Source organism: Dermacentor albipictus, chromosome 1 (genome assembly GCF_038994185.2).
Source record: "Dermacentor albipictus isolate Rhodes 1998 colony chromosome 1, USDA_Dalb.pri_finalv2, whole genome shotgun sequence".
Taxonomy (NCBI): domain Eukaryota; kingdom Metazoa; phylum Arthropoda; class Arachnida; order Ixodida; family Ixodidae; genus Dermacentor; species Dermacentor albipictus.
Genome location: NC_091821.1, coordinates 103,632,491 through 103,651,497, shown reverse-complemented (window position 1 = coordinate 103,651,497; position 19,007 = coordinate 103,632,491). Strand labels below are relative to the sequence as shown.

Below are 19,007 nucleotides of genomic sequence, written 5' to 3'. Positions count from 1 at the left end.
AAACTTATCAATGCCGGAAACTCTAAGAGACAACAGAAAATTTGAAACATTGGTACACCGACTGCGTCTTGGTACTGCATTTACGAAACACTTCTTGTGCAGAATAAAACGTGCCTCTAGTCCGCAGTGTTCTTGTGGCCACCCAGACGAAGATGTGCATCATCTTCTCCTCGAATGCACGAAATACGCTACACAAAGAACGGTACTGGAAGCTAATTTGTGTATATTAGACAGAAGACCATTCACTCTTAAAAAGATACTTGGCCCATGGCCAACTGCGGGCCTTCAAAAAAGAGCACTTCTTGCTTTGAAAAAGTTTTTGGAGGACACCAACATTTTGGGAAAATATTAGGTACCCGATATTCGAATACGCTAAATGAGTTACATAAATGTTGTTCATGGTCCATAATTGGTTTATGTGATGATCGCAACTTTTACGCGATATGTATGGTTCTGTTTTGTACTTGCAGTGTATTACATGTGCTGTGTGCTTTGGCTGTTCAAAACATCTGTCTTTATATATGTGTACGTGGACTGAACTAATGCACAGAACTTTGCGACTCATGTACTGTTGGACCGTATAGTTTTTATCCACACAGTGTTCTACTGACTGTTATATTTTGTGTCACTATTCACCCTTTTTACGTAAATTTGTTTCGTTTGCCAAGTGACAAGGAGTAGCCGGTGCCACCATAAAGGCGCCAACCTCTCCTAACATTTCACTTCAATAAAAAAAAGTGCTTCAAATATTTTAATAATCACAGGGTTCACACTAGTCCAACTTTCTGCAATAACCATCGACCCTATATTTTTCCGCTGTACGGCTTTTGTATTATGCGCTCTAAGGCTCTGCATTACACTGCAGTTGGAGCTAGACCTCGAGCAGGCTAACACGCTTGTACTTTGCTTTTAGTTTCTCTGGAAGAGTGGGTGATAAAGAAAAGCCAAGAAATATTTGTGGCGACGAGCGACCACGTAGACCGTCAAAGTATCGGGCTCTCGCAGGAGAGGAAAAACCAACACTCCGTCGCTTATGGTGCATCCAGACGAAGGACCGAATCCGGATGTGCAGGGCCGGACGGCGCGTCACGTGACCTCACATCAGCGATGTGCTTCGTCCGCGCCTCTTCCGTGAGCCGCGCGGACGGATAACGCCAAACCGTTTTTCACATCCAGATTCTGGCGGGGTAAAGCTGCAGCTTTAACGGGCCAGGAGAAAAGTGTCTGGCAACCAGTACACTTCTCTCCTGCTCGAGGACAGCCGCATTGCAGTAAACAGTCCATTTGCTGGCGCCTGGTTTGAGTGGTTCGCAGCTCCTGGTGTCGTTGAACAATGAACTTGTGCGATGACGCCGCCTTTTATTTCATCCACATGGTGGAAGAGTTTCCCATTTTGTGGGACCTCAGTCGTGCAGACTATGCGGACACGGTAAAAAAACAATCAATCTGGGAGCATATCGTGGAACAGATGAAGGAGAATTGGCCAACCTACGGTCCGTACAGTGTCGGTAAGTGCTTTGACATATTCCAGCGCCTGAAAAAGCGATGCGATATTACATCAGACAGTAGGTTGCATCTTGCGTGACTGACATTGTAAACAATGCAGGTGCCTTATTTTGCAGCGGTGCTATTGGTCTATTATAGGCCGTTCTAAGGGAGAGGTACGTCGGACAGACGTTATCGCCTGTGGCGCTCGTATTTAGTCATGCCGGATTGTACCTTTCTCGGGCTTTTCGGCCCTCTACCTCTAATATAACATCATTGATTTTCCCAGGGGAGCAGTAGGGGTCGCGGTAGAGACCAGGTCTGCTCTCCTGGAACGGTATCTTCACTAGTGTCAGGCTTTTCGAATACTGCTCTCCGTGACTTATGCATGCTGCTACGTGAGTGTTACTGATTACCCGAATTTTTCGCAGAGGCGCTGAAGAGGTTCTTCGACAATAAGAGAAGAACATACCGGTTGGAGCGAAAAAAAATGGAGGACACTAAGAGCGGCCAACCCGCCAGCGACGTCTACGCAGGCCGATGGAAATTTTTCAAGGCATTGAAATTTCTCGATGCGGTGAAAGTTAAAGTACGCCGCTCAGTAATGGGCCAAGCTCTGCAAGAGGTGGCTGAGCCAGAAATGGTATGTTTGAAAAGGCAACCGGTTACTAATCTCTTGAAATATTAAATTTTATTTCAAGATGCATCCTGTACCCAGAAGGGACATTCAGTTGTGTTCAATAATGTTCTGCACGTTTTGTAGCCGTATTCGGATGCCTCCAATATAACGCGTTATCAGAGCGAATTTGGTCCTCCCAAGCGTTAATGTAATTGAAGTAAAACGTTGTTACTTTGTTTCTGCTGCAGGCAAGAAATTTCGTTCTTTTACGATTTATTTGATTCAGAACCCCTTTGTTGCAGCCTCCTGTGTCACAGGACACTGATAAGACACCAGACGCGGCCGCAGTGGACGAGGCTGCCTCGGTGGATGAGGCTGCCACAGCTGATGACGCTGTCCTCGGTGAAGGCTGCACCACGGAGAGAGAGATTGAACCGCACACCGACCTCTCCGCAGCACCAAGTACATCCTTAAGTGCAGCACCGACCAGAAAAAGACGGCGGAATTGTAATCCGCGCGAAGACATGTGGTCGCAGCGGCAAAAGGTCCTCGAAAAAATAGCCGTAAACATGCAGCCAACACAACCTGCGATCACTGACGATGCGTGTGAGCATTTCGGGAAGCTTGTCGCTGCGACTATGCGGGCGATACCGAAAACAAGGCAGCTGTCATGCCAAGTGGAAATGCTGCAGGTGATGCAAAGGCACATGGAAGCTTAATAACACGCAGAAAAAATAAAATGTTCATTCCATTTCAGTGTTGACATCTGTATTCAATTTCGAGGTTTTCTGTAGATGCTCACATCCAAGTGGGCAAACTGCCGCTGCCATGGCACGGCGCCCGTGTCATTGAAGAACGAACACAGCTTATCACGCACTGCAGCACCAACAGCACCAATTCTACCACGCGACGCTGCTTGGCCGGACAGGAGTGACCCAGCAGGGTTTGGTTCGACTTTTAAGTCTGGCACGCTGATGACATCGTTGCCTAAAAAATTGTGCAGCACACATGCCGCATTCACGATGGCAGTCACCCTCTCTGGAGATGCATTGATGACTGTGTGGAAACACCCGAAGCGGTTTGCCAGTATCCCAAAAGCGTTTTCGACGACACGGCGAGCCCTTGACAGCCTGAAAAGTAAAGGAGATGTTAATCCAGATCATGAATTGCATGGCAGAGGAATAGTAAATATGCTACACCACCTGCCTAACACAAAGCCCAACCAACGACTCCAGAAATTAAGCCTTCACTGATTATTAGTAGTCACTAATTTAGACAATAATAAGTTGCTTACATCGTAAGCGCTTGCATGTAATGAAATGAAACAGTGGAGTTGCTTTATGCCAACATTGGCACATCCCAATGCAGAATGTAGCATGCGCAGTATGAACTAATCAACTTTGGAGACTTTAGTAGATGCGAAAATGCATTGTTAAAGTTCAAGCTTTCATGCGATATCTGCTGCGTTATGTGCAATATGCATCTTACCTGTAATTAAAGATCTTCTTATCTTCTGTCAGATTTGTGCCCCCAAAAGGTTTCATTAAATTCCGTCCCATAGGAAATGCGTCGTCTGCAACGAACACAGGTGGAAAGAGCACATCAGGTGAGCTGGACACCTTCACAAGTTCTGGCAGGCCTGCACTTCTGTTTCCTACGTCTCTCTGTAGGGGTGTCGTTTGCCAGACCGCAGCGTCTCCTTCTGAGCCTGGTGCACCGACATCAGTGTACAAAAACCGGTAATTTGCGTCGACGACAGCGAAGAGAATTATACTGAAGCTTTTCTTGTAGTTCCTGTAAATAGTTCCCGAATTTGGTGGCTTCTTTATGAGTACGTGCTTGCCATCCATGGCCCCAATGCAGTTCGGGAAGTTCCACTTGTTATCAAAGCCTTCCATCACGTATTTCCATTCCTCCTCTGTGCGGGGTGTTCTTATAAAGTTGCTTCCCAGTTCCTCGTAAATGGCAGTACATGTTTCATGTATAATGTCATTCACACTTGAATGACCGAGCCTAAACTGTCGGCTCAGGGAATAGTGACTCTCTCCTGTAATTCAAAAAAAAAAAAATCTCAGTGAACTGCTCGCGAGCACACCACAAAAAAAGTAGGAAGTGTACAACAAATACATCTGATATCTGGCTGTTTCAGAGCAGTAAATGAATACAGTATCAGCGAAAAGCAATCGCGCTCGCTGGTGTAGTTGAGTGTAAACACATCAATATTATCTCATGCATGTTTATGCAAAAAGTTGGTGCGGACAGCACGGCCGTACAAAACTTGTGTTTACTCGTGATACCCCTTCCACGCGAACCCTCTGGATCTGCATTGGATATTTCGGGTGCGATTGAGCTCGTACGCTACCACATGAGCGCGCTTGAACACACTTGTGTAGCGAAGCGGCCTTCGATCAGCACCAAGCTCACTTTTCAACCGGTATACATTTACCACGGCGCTCTCCGTAATAACTTGGAAATGTGTGACACTTACCTGAAGCAAGGTACCGCAGTGTCACCTGCAGCCGTGTTTCCGCCGATATAGAACGGCGCATAACGGTATCCCCCCTTCGTATGCGGGGCCCCACGCGTGACAGCAGTTGCAGAAACTGCTCTCTGCTAACACGAAGTAGCCTCCGGTATTCGTCGAGGTCAGTCTTCAGGAGCTCTTCGTAGAGCAGGTTCTGGATCCCCAATTCTTTCCTTCCTATCCAGTCTTTCCGCCAACAACGCCGTTTTCGTGGAAGCAAATCAAAGTCCTCGTCAATTTCTGACACAACAACAGCCATCGCGGCCAAACGTCGCTTTCTGCCGGCCTCCATTTTGTCGAATACTCTCACAATACTACAGTGCTCTAGAATATTCTAGAGCACTGTAACAATACGCGGAAGAAACTCTCAGACCAGACTGCTGCTAGCCAGCGCAGAGGCTGCGGTCGAGAGTAATCCGGCTCTGTGGCGCTGTCGTCTGAGAGGGCCTCGTCCGCCGTGTGGATGCGCTTGCATCCGGACGGTCCGTGGCATAGTCGTCCGCGTCCGCTTAAAATCCGGATTCGGTCCTTCGTCTGGATGCACCATTAGCGTAGCATTCTTTTTAATGATCTTCGGAACGCTAGCCCGCGCCGGAACGCGCCAGCCGCTCGAGCCTCGTGTAGACGCGAGCGTTTGCGTCAACTCTCGTGCGACGCCGATGCTGCTGCCGCTACAGAGGGCTCCCCCCCTAGAGAGGAGGAAAGTTCGACGAACGATGGAAAGTCCACGTGACGCGGCGTGTCTTCGCGTTGGTCTTGGGTGTCACGTGCGCAGGCGGCGACGAAGGATGCAGCAGGGTCGCGTCGCATACAGGTGGAGCTGATGGCGCGGGTGCTTCGATGTAGGCGGGTTTGAGACGTTCCAGGGCAATTGTGTCTGATCGGCCGTTGACATTCACAACAAACGTCGTCGGACGACGCTCTAGAACACAATATGGCCCGGAGTAGTGTGGTTGTAGAGGCTTCCGCACGGCACAGTTACGCACGAAAACGTGGGTAGCAGAGCTGAGTGCGGGAGAAACGTACGGGGACCTTGCTTCTTGTGAACGTGTAGGCACGGGGCGCATCTGGCTGAAGAAAGCTTGCAGTTCGGCTACGTAGTCGGCAGGTGATGGCATAGGCGTTTGGGGGGTGGCGACAAAGAAATCGCACGGAAGGCGTAGGTGGGTGCCGTAGACTAGCTCAGCACAGGAGCAACCTAGGTCGCTCTTGAGTGCGGCTCTGATGCCAAGTAAGACGAGAGGCAAATGCAGGACCCACTTCTCCGGCGATTCATGTGCCATAAGGGAGGCCTTGAGATGCCGGTGAAAGCGTTCAACTAGTCCGTTGGACTGCGGGTGGTAAGCAGTTGTGCGAAAACGTGTCGTTCCGAGTAGTTTCAGTAGCTCGTTGAAGAGCGCTGAGTCAAACTGTCGACCGCGATCTGTGATTATTGTGGATGGGCAGCCGAACCTTGCTATCCACGTAGACACGAACGCTGCTGCAACAGTGGGCGCTGAGATATCAGATATAGGTGTAGCTTCTGGGCACCGTGTGTAACGGTCGATGCATGTCAGTATGTAGCAGTATCCTTTCGAAGGTGGAAGAGGGCCGACGAGGTCCAGGTGTACGGTGTCAAAACGAGCATCCGGTGGAAGAAAAGACTTGGCAGGCGGAATGGGGTGACGCTGGGTCTTCGAACGTTGACACGACAAACAGCAGCGAACCCAATCGCGAACTTGCGCGTTTAGCCGAGGCCAAACGAAACGACTGGAAAGAAGCTTCTGTGTCGCGCGTATGCCAGGGTGCGACAGGTTGTGCACGGTTTCGAATAGACGTCTGCGAAGGGATGCCGGAATGTATGGTCTGGGTGTGTCGTTAGAAGTGTCGCAGACGATGGACGTACCATCTGGGGTCACAACGACGTCTTCCAATTGCAGGGACGTTGGCGAATTCCGGAGTGCACGAAGTTCAGTGTCGTCACGCTGTTGACTGGCGAGTAAGTCGGCCTCGATGATGAAAGGTTCCGATGTCAACGTGGAAACGACATTGACACGACTCAGAACGTCAGCTGGAATGTTGTCGGTGCCCTTGATGTGGCGGAACGTTGTTGTAAACTCGGAGATGTAGGAAAGCTGTCGAATCTCGCGGGGCGAGTAACAGGACGCCGAACGATTCGTTGCGTGCACAAGGGGCTTGTGGTCAGTCAAGACAGTGAATGCACGGCCTTCGAGGAAATGGCGAAAATGCTTGATAGCCAGGTAAACAGCGAGTAATTCACGGCCGAAAACGCTGTAGCGGGACTGCGCAGGCTTCAGTTTCTTGGAGAAAAAAGCGAGTGGATGCCACTCATTGTCGATGAATTGCTGCAGAACGGCACCAACGGCGGTATTTGAAGCGTCGGTCATGATGGCAGTGGGTGCGTCTGGCTTTGGGTGTCTAAGCAGCGTGGCGTCGGCGAGGGCAGACTTGACTTTTGCGAAAGCGTCTGCGGCCTCTTCAGTCCACTGAAGCACTTGTTTGCGCTTGTTTACCAGGAGAGCGTCTAGCGGAGCCATAAGTCGTGCGCACTCGGGAATGAATCGGCGGTAGAAATTGACAAATCCGAGAAATTGGCGAAGCTTGGTGAGTGTGGTCGGTCGGGGAAGGTTTTCGATGACGCGAATCTTGGACGGCAGTGGTCGAATGCCGTTAGCGTCGCACCGTGCAACGCTACCGTGAAGTCCTGAATGTTCGGTAGAGGGTAGCGATCAGGAACTGTGGCGTTGTTTAGTGCCCGGTAATCGCCGCAGGGGCGCCAGTCGCCCGTCTTCTTAGGCACCATGTGAAGTGGTGATGCCCAGTTACTGGAAGAAGGGCGGATGATGCCAAGTTGCAGCATGTGTTCGAACTCCGCGCGAGCGATCTTGAGTTTCTCCGGGGACAAACGCCGGGGTCGGAAGTAGACCGGTGGGCCGGAGGTGACGATGTGATGGCACACGTCATGTTGCACTGGTTGCGTCCAGTCCGGTAGGCGCGTCAAAGTGGGAAACTCGCGTAGGAGTGCGGCGAAAGGTTCGTCCAACATGGCAGAAATAGGCGCTATGGGCGATGTGCCTGATGATGGGACGCCGGGAACGGATAGCTGGGTCACGGAGTCGATGAGACGGCGTCGTTGGATGTCGACAAGGAGTCCGTAGTTATGCAAGAAGTCTGCTCCAATGACTGCATGACGGACGTCTGCAACCAGGAAAATCCAGCGGAACGCTCGTCGAAGGCCAAGGTTTAGCATGACGGAGCGTGACGAGAAAACTGGAATCCTGGTGCCGTTGACGGCTTGCAAAAACGACACAGGAGTCGCTTTTCGGTCGGAGCGCTGGGTGGGTAGAATGCTGACGTCAGCACCTGTGTCGACCAAGAATCGTTGTCCCGTAACTCTGTCCGTCACGTAGAAAAGGCGACTTGTGTGCTGGGCCGGACCACTCGTCGCCGTTAGAGGTCGGCCGGCCTGTTTCCCTGCCAAGCGCAGGGACGCCGACAGTGACGAGCGTCGTTTCCAAAACGGCGGTGGTAGTAGCAAACGCCAGGCGTTGTAGTTGAGGCTTCATTGCGAGTGCCCGTGCGTCGTGATCTGCTGGAACTACGGCTGCGTGGGCGACGAGACGTGCGGCGATGCTCCGCTCCACAGATGATGCGTTCCAGGCGCTCACACAAGGAGTCGAGCGGAGATTGCACTGCAGAAGAGCAGGGAAGAGTTTGCAGAGCGGTTGTATTGTCACCCGGAGACGGTGACGTGGCTGCGATGGTTGGGGTGGCTACTTCCATGACTTTGTCGGCCAAAGCGGCAAGTCCGGTAAGGTCCATGGTAGAGGCTGTCGCCAGGACCATCTGCACGTTAGCCGGGAGTCGTTGCAAAAACAGTTCGCGCAACAGCGTGTCGTCGATGGATCTCGCGTTGTTTCCGAGCAGCTGGCTCATTCGGCGAAGAAGTTGACTAGGGCGTCGGTCGCCGAGTTCTTCAGCGGACAGAAGCTGCTGGATGCGAGAACGCTGTGAAGCTGCTGTGCGCTGTAGCAGTGCTGCCTTGAGATCGTCATAGGCGGCGGCAGACAATGGGGAGTTCAACAAATCTGCTACCTCGTCAATGGCGGCGGGCGAGAGCGCTGCGACGGCGTAATGGAACTTCGAGGCTTGAGAGCAGATACCAGCGACTTGAAATTGCGCTTCGGCCTGAAGAAACCACGCCGAAGGATGCTGGTCCCAGTACTGTGGGAGGCGGACAGCGATGGCGGAACAGGAGGACTCCCCGCGTTCCTCGGAATGGTTCTGGCCTTGAGCTCTCGTAGCGTCGGTCTGGTCCATGGTCGTCTCTACCACAGGAGCGTATGGCAATATCACGTCCGGGTCACCAAACTGTGGCGACGAGCGACCACGTAGACCGTCAAAGTATCGGGCTCTCGCAGGAGAGGAAAAACCAACACTCCGTCGCTTAGCGTAGCATTCTTTTTAATGATCTTCGGAACGCTAGCCCGCGCCGGAACGCGCCAGCCGCTCGAGCCTCGTGTAGACGCGAGCGTTTGCGTCAACTCTCGTGCGACGCCGATGCTGCTGCCGCTACATATTCATTGCTACGCTCTGCCTGTCGTGGTTACTTGTTTGCTCTCATTCGCGACTCCGGTTTGTTGGACGCCTAGTGCCTTGCTTCAAAGTGAAAAAGACATGGAGGCGGAGTTATTGCCGTCCTTGCAGCTATCACCGCCAGCTACCCTGAGGCGGCAGTAGAGGCGCAGTAGCAGGCAGCGCTCAGATGCAGCGTCCGCACTCATTCTATCGGCGTGCACGTTTGTCGAAAAATCCCTGACGTGCGTACCTTATCTGACGGTGTTTTGGGGTTCCAACTGGAAACACGACTGGACGTTCACTGCGGGACAAGCAAAGAAAACGCACCGATCACCGTCGCTAGTTCAGTGTCTAAGGTTGCTTAACTTCAGATTATTGCGTACATTCAACAGTGGAAGGAATTTCCTGATTAACGCTAAATAACAGGATACCAAGTTTTCTAACGTGCGTAAGAGTACATAATTTTATTTCTTACGCAAGAGTATTAGTTTTCACCGAACCGACGCATATTTAGGACGTCTATGGTGTTGTGCTGCTAAGCACGAGGTCGCGGGATCAAATCCCGGCCACGGCGGCCGCATTTCGATGGGGGCGAAATGCGAAAACACCCGTGTACTTAGATTTAGGTGCACGTTAAAGAACCCCAGGTGGTCGAAATTTCCGGAGTCGCCCACTACGGCGTGCCTCATAATCAGAAAGTGGTTTTGGCACGTAAAATCCCACAATTAATTTATCTTTGATGACGTCTAGTTTCATCTTTGCCTTGTGATACGCGTGGTGGGATGAACACATTCCATGACTATTCCACGAGATAGCGTATGCTAGTGCGGGACCCATTGGAGAAGCTGTACTATGTCGAGTGCAGTCGACATTTAAATAATAAACGCGGGGAGGGCAGGAACAAAGGGGTGGGGGGGGGGGTTGAACACCCGCCCACCTTTCTTTCTCTTATCCATTCGCATAAAACTGCGTACGCCGCTATTTGGCTTATGTTTCGTTGACAGCGCGAGGCATAGGCCATTATGCGATAACGTTTTTAAACTGAATACGAAGACTGGGCGATGTTTCGCCATGTAATTGCAAATTAAGACAGCGCCGACTTTCCGCCTTTCTCATGGTGCAGAAGCATTAAAAACGTGCAAAGAAAATATTGACTTCATGTATTAAGCGGTGAGCTCGAAATAAGAGAAAAGGGGCATAAATGAAGAACAAAAAACCCGCGCGGGTTTGCGCCCGCAACAACCATTGCGCCTTAGCAGAAGCCCTCAAGAACGAGCTCGCGCGAGTGGTTCGCAAATCGTGACACAAAAGCTACAAGTTCACAATCCAAGATCCCGGAGATGGCACCTAGTATGGTCATTGTACGTTCTTATATTACGGTGTATGGCATATTGTGGTGGTGTCCATGGTTGTGTTTTTCTTTTTTTTTTCCTTTCGCGAATTTCGCACCTGAATATCTAAGCAGCCGAAGTAAGTACCGAATTGAAAATTGAAGTGGAAAAATAAGGAAATCAGCAAAATATTACATTAGATTGGCCACGCTAGCATCGTTGTTGGCCAATAAGTTCTTTTGTCGGACATGCGCTTTCTCATATAGCCAAGTTGCGTCTACTCTCCGCAGCGTCTCTTGCTATGTAAATAGACCCCTCTTGTGTCTAAACCCTTAGACGAGTGCTTTTTTTTCAGCAGAGAAGACAAGTTAAAAACCGGTACGCTGGCGCTTTTCAGCACTTACTTGCATTCTGCCACAACAACTTGCATTATATTGGTATACAGTTAAAAACTTTCAGTCAGTCATGTTTTCCTGAAGCGATCCGGAAGCTATCCATCACGATGACAGGCTAGCAAGAAACTCGCAACGGTCCCCTGCCCGTTTCGTTTTGTCCGTCACATCTTCCTCGGTTCTCGATGTTTTGGGCCTAATGACTGAAAACGCGCTCCCAAGGCACTTGCATAGCGTGGGATGTGTGCGCGTGTCATCTAAGATCGAGATGATCACAAGGAAAATCTCCTCCTAACACGCGCTATGTCGGCAGAAGCGGGAAAGACGAGTTGTTTGTTGTACAAGCGAGCGAGAATGATCCGGGGCTTCACGTGCGCCATAAGGCGTCGTGGGACGGAGCATTCGATGCTGCGGCGCGTGTCGCGGGCGCATTGCTAACAAGATGTTTTCGGTAAGAGAAGGGGGGGGTCCGGGCACGCGGGACAACGCCGATTCTGGTGCACGGCAGTCCTCCGCCGAATGCAGCCCGCGAAGGCGACACACGCGCATCCGTTGCGAGAATTACATTCAACCCCGCGCGCGCTCGTGTGAGCGAGAGAGAGAAGGGAATGAAGAGCGAAGGAAAACAGGCTCTATACTCGCCCGCAGCTCTGTTCTCAGCGGGGCCTCGACGACTCGAATTTTGCTCCCTGGTGTACATACCTCCGTTCTTCGAATGCTCCTTTGCGAAACCTCATCACCACGCGCCACTTCAAAACAAAGCGCGTCGCGTTTCCAATTTCTCCAGTCTGCCTTGCGGCCGGAAACGCTGCTCCGCTTTTGTCTACCGCGTCAGATACTCTCTCCCGAGGGGGGGCCTGTCTTCACTTGCGAAACGTTAGTCGCGACGAGTTCCATCTGCAATCGCTCTCGTCGCCGCGTGTAAGAGCCGGGCTGCCTCGAAAGCGATACAATATGTATGCAACGCGCACCGACTGTTGCTGCCAGTGGGCCTATGGGCCGCCGCATCTTCGGTGTCACGCGACGGAGGTGGCCAGAAGTGGAGGACTAACGAAAAGGGAGTGTGCATCTGACTGCACTTCGCCTTAAGAGCTGTTGCGTCCTGTTGCGTGTATTTTCCTTTTCTTTTTATGTCTTCTTGCGTTGTTATAACTGCTATCGGCGATGTTGCGCTAGTGCTCCCACTTGATCCTGGCTTGACAACGTGGCTTCCTATTTCTCCGCACTGAGTCTATTTCGAGCTTGTGTTTCTATTCCTTCGAATTCACCCGGCACGGCTGCTGCTGCTCTTGGCGGAAATAAACTGGCAGCGCGGTGTGTCGCATTGCACAAGCATAGCTTTTTTTTTCTCTTCTATTTTTCTGTAAGCGCAGTGTTTTGTAAGTATTCCGAATAAGATTTTGTCAACCGCCGTGCTTGCGTAATGGCTATGGTGTTGGGCTGCTAAGCACGAGGTCGCGGGATCAAACCCCGGCCACGGCGGCCGCATTTCGACGGGGCTGCAATGTAAAGGCACCCATGTACTTAGACTTCGGTAAGCGTTAAAGAACCCCGAGTGGGCAGAATTATTCCGGAGCCCCTCACTACGTGGTGCCTCATAATCAGGTCGTGGTTTTGACATGTAAAACTACACAATTTAATTTTAAGTTTTTGTCTCAAAATTAAGTCACAAAATGGCGATTACATTCCCCGATACAGCAACTAGTGTCAGAGGCGTCGTACGCACACAGTGTTCAGATAAGGCTCCGACATATAGTAGCAATACTTATCTACTTCGTTCTTCATCTTCTTTGTTTGTTTGTATGCTTTTTTTTCTCGTCGAGCAGACGTGGATGCCGTGGCTATTTAACTTTTCTGTGCTTTAATTGAGGCATGAAAAGTGACTTGCGCATCCCGCTAAAAATACCTACGCTCCATCGCGCACTGGCTAGACCCTGACAATTAAAAAAAAAAATCTTACTCCAAACGGGGTTAAACAACGTTTTTTCTTTCGTCTTGCGTGCATCCTACCGCCGAATATTACTGGTAGCTGATTACTCATCAAAGATGCAGACATTCGACGTAACTGCTTTGTGAACTGACTGTGTAGGGCCAGAGGGCGTGTTGTAGAGAATTTTAGCGGGAACTCGATACGCCACTGAAGCGTACGATTGAACTGGAATGTTTGAAGCCATAAGGGAGAAAAACGTGTGTACGTGAGGCAGAACAAAACTCCTTTATGTGGAGCGCAACGTATCCGTGATAGCGCCTCGTTTAATTCCCCCGCTTTGCGGGCAACTTACATGCGCCACTGAAGTGCAGTTAATTATTCACCTTAAGCTGCAGCCAGTGTCCCCAGGCTTCACATATACCGGGTGTCGGAAAAAGTAAATGTGCACGGAGAAAATAAACAGATACCATGATGACAATAGGGAAGGACATCGCAGTTTCACGCGCGATATGAAGTGCGAGGCATGTACGTAGTTCGTCCGATAGCGTCTGTGAGGTGCACTCAAAGCACACGCTTACGAGAGCAATGCTCTCGTAACACTGCAGGAGGTACATACATAGTACATTGCCCAGCACATTGCACAGATAACGCCAGCAGCATTTCGCTGAACGTTTAACAATATGCGGCGTCGCGTGCACACGTATCTTCAAGCCGGGGGTGGACATTTTAAGCATCTCCTGTAGTGATCAGTGCACTGTCGTAAGTAAACCTAAAAAAAATGTAAGACCACAAATTCCACTGCGCAGTTACTTTTCAGTCACCCAGTATACACGCGTATATATATATACAGTTGCACAATCCGACCGCATGAATGACTACTGTGGTACACGTCTATTTTTAAGGTCACAATATTCAGACGCTCTATACTTTCTGAAAGCGCATTTTTAGAGACACCTGCATATCCGTGGCTGTACAGGCATACTATTCCATGCGTGCTCTGTTTCGTAAGAAATAAGACAAGTATGGTGCTAACTGATAATTGGAGTGATCTGGTCCAGAGCAACCTCTTTGCCCCCCTATTGCGTCGCTCTCGCTCTTGGAAAAGGAAGTTCAACCTGCAACTGTACGCACAAAGGAGAGCACGAACCGTTGAATTTCGAGTCTGAAGTCAAATGAGCATCGGCCGTGCACCTGGGAGGCGCGATTGCAGCTGAACTGGGGAGGCGCCTCTCGAAGCCGCCGCCAGTTCGAGCAAGAATGAAACAAATAGCGAAATAATACACGAAGCACAAAAGAATCGAGAAGGCGAGATGCAATAGCACTGTCATGTACATAAAAAGAAAGAAAGAAAAACACACAGAATTTTCTTCAGGAAAGCTTGCGCTTTCATTTAGGGTCATTCTCAGAACAGACGCTCCATGAAGAGTTTCCCAAGAGACCGCATGAGAAAGAAATGTTAAAAAAAGACAGAAAAAAAAATGTTAGAAAAGCGGCACGTCTCCGTTCCTCATTAGAGGTCACGCCATGCGGCGCCGCGAGCGATGGCAGTTGGGGATCGAGACAGAACGGAAAGAAAGAGGCGAGAAGTTCGACTACAGCGCAGTCACTGGAATCTCGCAGCACACTTCTGCTCTGCGAAGAAGTTAGCCGACCAATTAGCCACGCGAGTGCACTGCAACGCGCGGGACTCAAGGGAGACGGAGGCGTGCGTAAAGTGCGCCCTGGGCGCGAGTCTGGCCGAAGAGGCACGAAGCGCCGCACACTCAGGAGAAAACGACACCCTCCTCCGCGATGTGAACCACGGCTTCAGGAACATACCGCTGTCAACTTACTGGGTAGTAGACAACTCGTGCACATTCTATATATATATATATATATATATATATATATATATATATATATATATATATATATATATATATATATATATATATATATATATATATATATGTATGTATGTATGTATGCATGTATATGAGTGTGCGGCGCTTCTTGCCTCTTCAGCCAGATATTTCATATTTCCCGATTTCATATGTCCAGTCGCGAGACTTCACCGTGTTGGTAGCGGAAAATCAGCAACAATACCTTGATTTTGGCAAGTTGGTTCACCTTGCCAGCGTTCTTAAAACATCGCTATGGACGAGGACGAAAAGTACGTAAACGCCAGGACAGGCGCTTAATTTCAAATTGGGGCTTATTTCGATTGACTGGCTATTTTATACACATTGGGCAATCAGGAACACATCATCATACAGAAGATTTTTTTTCTTTACTGGCAATTATGTAGGCGTGAGCAGACGTCGTCGAATTCCATGACGTCACGGCAAGCTGTTGCGGAAACTTCGACGTGGCGTCGGCATCCGTCTTTCGTGTTGGCGGCTTTTCTGGCTTTTCATCTCGCGGTGAGAGTGTCTTCTTTGGCATTGTGCAATTTACTATAATACAGCTCAAGTTATTTCTCTCTTTGGCGTCTCCTGACGCCGCAACCGCCCTAATGCGAAAAAAAAAAAATGCCTTGAAATCCGTGGCGTCACACTGACGTACCGGCTCTCAGGTTCCGCGCAAAATAAAAAAAATAACAATGAAGCTTTGAACTTCATTTTCTCTTTAAATAATTAAGCTATTACAGTGGCATTAACGAAAATCGTGTTTTGAAAGAACACTGTGTCAGTATAAGCCAATTTAGTGTTTGTCTATAGCGTCCCTTCAAGAGGAGAAAGCATAGAGAGACAAAATGCATCGTGCACTAAAGTCGTTGTAAGAACGCGCTTTGCATTTGCTGAATGCAAGTGCACCAATATTTTCTCGCTGCTCGGTCATGAAAGCATCGCTCATTCAGTCTTCCATTATTGTGCTGGGCTCCGAAAGCGTTTTCTTTTTGGTTTATAGTTTTCCAAGGAATTCAGTTTTTATCACTTTATTCATATTAAAGTAGCAATCACCTTCAGGACAAGCACAACGAACCAAGAGATTAGCAGTTCACGAACTACGAATGGCACCATTTTCCGACTCAGTGCCACAGTGTAAACTATAGTGAAATCTATCGCTCCGAAATCCACCCTAAATGAGCTGTCATTGGAAGCTGAAGAAAATGTATGCAAAGCTTGGTATAACCTCGGTAATTACCCTTGCGCTTGTCCTTTGATTAGACGGTTCTCATGCTTTCCGGTAGGTTACCGAGAGCAAGCCAAGTTTTGCCTAGAACACCTTCACGTAAGCCTACTAGTGCATAAATATACAAACGCTCCTGAGCAAGCCCACAAGAATACGAGGGATTGAAAAATAGAAAAACCTCTCCCATGTTATCAGGCGTATAGAGCCACCAATATTAAACGTCCAGCCGAGATAGCTACGCGATTTAATCTACCGATGGGCTCAAATATACGGAATACATTTTCAGCTTCATTTATCGCACGCCTGTAAGCTGACACTACATCCTTCGTTATTCATTCTCTGCAGCAGTGGACAGGCGGGAAAGACTGTATTTCACTCGGCTGCAGCGAAATTTGAGCGGGACATGCGCTCGCGGACAGCGAATCGCGACCACCTGGCCCTTTTCTCCGGACGTGATGAATTGGGTGGAGATCCACGGGATTCGATCGCTGTAAGCAGTCTACGGCTCAGAAGGAGAAGGATCACGTTGGACGCGGAAAGCACGATGATCCATTTTTCTTTATTATTTTCTACATTTCTATTTCAACCACACGAACGCAGGAAGTTTTTAAGATTTTTGCGTTTCCTCTGTTCTTTAACGCAGTCATCAGAATATTATTGCGTTAGAGGTCTCTAAGTGTCTCACTAGCATGACATTCGCTCTTTCGCGCTTTGCCTTATTAGCGCTCGGGTCGCATTCGGCATTAAACCTCGAACGACGCCATAGGCATAATTATGCCGAGACGAGTGTCTGACTATCGTTATGTATTCGTGAACCATTATAGCCCAAGGCGACTTTTGCGCAAAAAGCGGAACTGACTTTTAGCAGCACGCTCCGGATCGCCTGTGTCATAATCTCGACGCCTTGCAATGTCTCTCGTCCGCTTGCGTAGTTCATGATCTTTACGAGACACACTGCGGCAGCCGGTCGATAATCCACGAGCACAGTCGATGCAAAGGGCACCGCGCGAGGAGATCGCTGTGTACACAGAGCGTCCTCTCCGATCGTGTGCGTATCGCCTTAGCCCGGCTCTCGTTAGACGCACAACCTGACGTCACTCGCAAATGGCAGCGCAAGCCCGACCCTGCACGACGCATCTGTCTAACGCGATTCGTATGCACATGAAAAGACGTTGCCGTCGTGGTACAGGCAGAACTAAAATTTTCTGACCTAAATGTCGTACGGACTTTCGTTTATAACATATTTTATATTGTTACGGAGCGACCCCCACATGGATGAGCGTGAGGCTTGGCAAAGCGATTAAGACGATGAGGACGCTTGCACGTGGCCCAGATCAGGCACCTTCTCTTGCCCTAGCTTTCTTTGTGAATAGTCTGTACATATATCCTTCACCTACATCTCGCCTCCGTCACACTTTGGTGGAGGTGCTGGGTACGTCGCGCCTCGCAACGGAATTCCGTAGCTGCCGTCGTTTTGGGCTGTTGCCTACATCAGCGCCCGTTACTTCAGCGGTCGTGCTGGTGCAACCCCAGGATCCTGGAACGTTCTGCTGTTCCAGTGAAGCGGACGTTGAAGACTGGCTTGCGGAGTACGAAAGCGTAGTGCTAATTGCTGGGACCATATCTTGATGTTGACAAATATCGTATTCTGCTTCAAAGGTCCTGCGAAAGTACGGTTCGATAACCACGAAGCTGAGGTCGGGAGCTGGGACACCTGCAAAGAACTACGAGACTTGTTTGGGAAGCCCGTTGGTCGGAAGATCGCCGCCAAAAAGATGGCCGTGTCACGTGCGCAGACGTCTACAGAATCTTACGTCTCGTACATAGAAGACGGGCTATTGCTACGCCGAAAGGCCGATGCCGAGATGCCGGAGAACGACATGGATGGGCAAATCCTGAAGAGGTTGCACATCTCCAAATTTTAATGTGGAAAAATTTCTCTGCAGTCGACACTATTATAAAGGAGTGCCGGCGCTTTGAGCAGGCTAAAACCGGCGCATTGGCCACACATTTTACGGGCTTCCCAAAACGGCGGCAACGTCCTCTTGCGAAGACCACACGGCAGCACAGCCGTCAGTTTCACCAGATCAGCTGAAACGGATTGTACGCCGCGAACTTGAGGCCATGACCCTTGGCCCAGTTGACGCCAGTAACGTCGCTGCTCAAGCCCGTGCAGCTCGTCAGCTTGCCCGCAACCGACTCTGTGCTTCGCGAGAATCCCAAAGGTCTCGTTACGACAGTCAACACAGAAGTGTGCACTTCACGCCTGGCTCTCTTGTCCTGCTATGGTCGCCATATATACTGGCCGCTCGATGCACTTAGCGTGAATTCGCGGGCTTCTTTCACACTCGGAAAAACTTTTATGCAGCACTTATTGAGCAGCACAAAGCTGTATCGGGAGTTTTTCATGTTGGTCGACAATTTGCTCATTGACAATTTTCTTATTATGAGAATACTTGATAAGTTGATTAATTATTTAAGGCTAAATACATAATTAGGTGAATTGCAAAAAATAATATCATTATCTCAAATCGATGGTAAACATCACATTGTTTCTGTTCAGCTACGTGGCATTTCCATATTCTTTAAATGTTGGTGCACTATAGTTGGGACACCGTATACATATTTTTTTACGCATAAGCCTTAACCAAACGTGCATGTAACTTTTTAATGTCCTTGAAGGCATTCAAAAGGTGGTGCGAACTTGGTAACCTTGACATATGTCATGTTTGGTGTTATCGCCACCCCGTGGCTGTGTGCGTTCGTCTTTTTAAATTTAGGTGAAAAACGCCAAATAATGCCGCCTTCTATATAATTGTGATGGATTGACAAAATCCGAAATGCAAGGATAGAAATACATGCAGTACTAATCCGTCCTTACAGCCGCCGGCCATTTCAACGCAGAAAAGCAGCGAGCGACTCTTATCCTCATGATCTGAAGAGTGCATTGATTAGCGTCAGGCAGCTGCCTGTTGTTGCATCTCGATATCTCGAAGGTTTCAGCAACACACACACGTACGCACGTACGCACGCA

The 19,007-nt window shown here is 49.5% G+C and overlaps 2 protein-coding genes across 4 annotated transcripts in view; one reads left to right on the top strand and one right to left on the bottom strand.

The window, feature by feature from the left end:
- The window catches only part of LOC135914200 (GTPase-activating Rap/Ran-GAP domain-like protein 3), a 557,065-nt gene that overhangs the window by 304,100 nt on the left and 233,958 nt on the right, over positions 1–19,007 (top strand). The window lies entirely within an intron of this gene.
- Positions 2,304–4,963, bottom strand: LOC135917035 (putative nuclease HARBI1). Its single transcript, XM_070524215.1, has 3 exons — positions 4,593–4,963; positions 3,593–4,151; positions 2,304–3,234 (listed from the first exon to the last, which is right to left on the bottom strand). The coding sequence occupies exons 1-3, from the start codon at positions 4,918–4,920 to the stop codon at positions 2,877–2,879; spliced, it is 1,245 nt and encodes a 414-aa protein (XP_070380316.1). The 5' UTR covers positions 4,921–4,963; the 3' UTR covers positions 2,304–2,876.

Bases quoted from the DNA above. Each gene is read 5' to 3' on its own strand.
- LOC135917035 (XM_070524215.1), bottom strand. From the start codon at position 4,920: ATGGAGGCCGGCAGAAAGCGACGTTTGGCCGCGATGGCTGTTGTTGTG. The intron at 4,152-4,592 runs GTAAGTGTCACA...TTTGAATTACAG, and splicing joins ACTGCGGTACCTTGCTTCAG to GAGAGAGTCACTATTCCCTG. The intron at 3,235-3,592 runs GTAAGATGCATA...TTTACTTTTCAG, and splicing joins AAGAAGATCTTTAATTACAG to GCTGTCAAGGGCTCGCCGTG.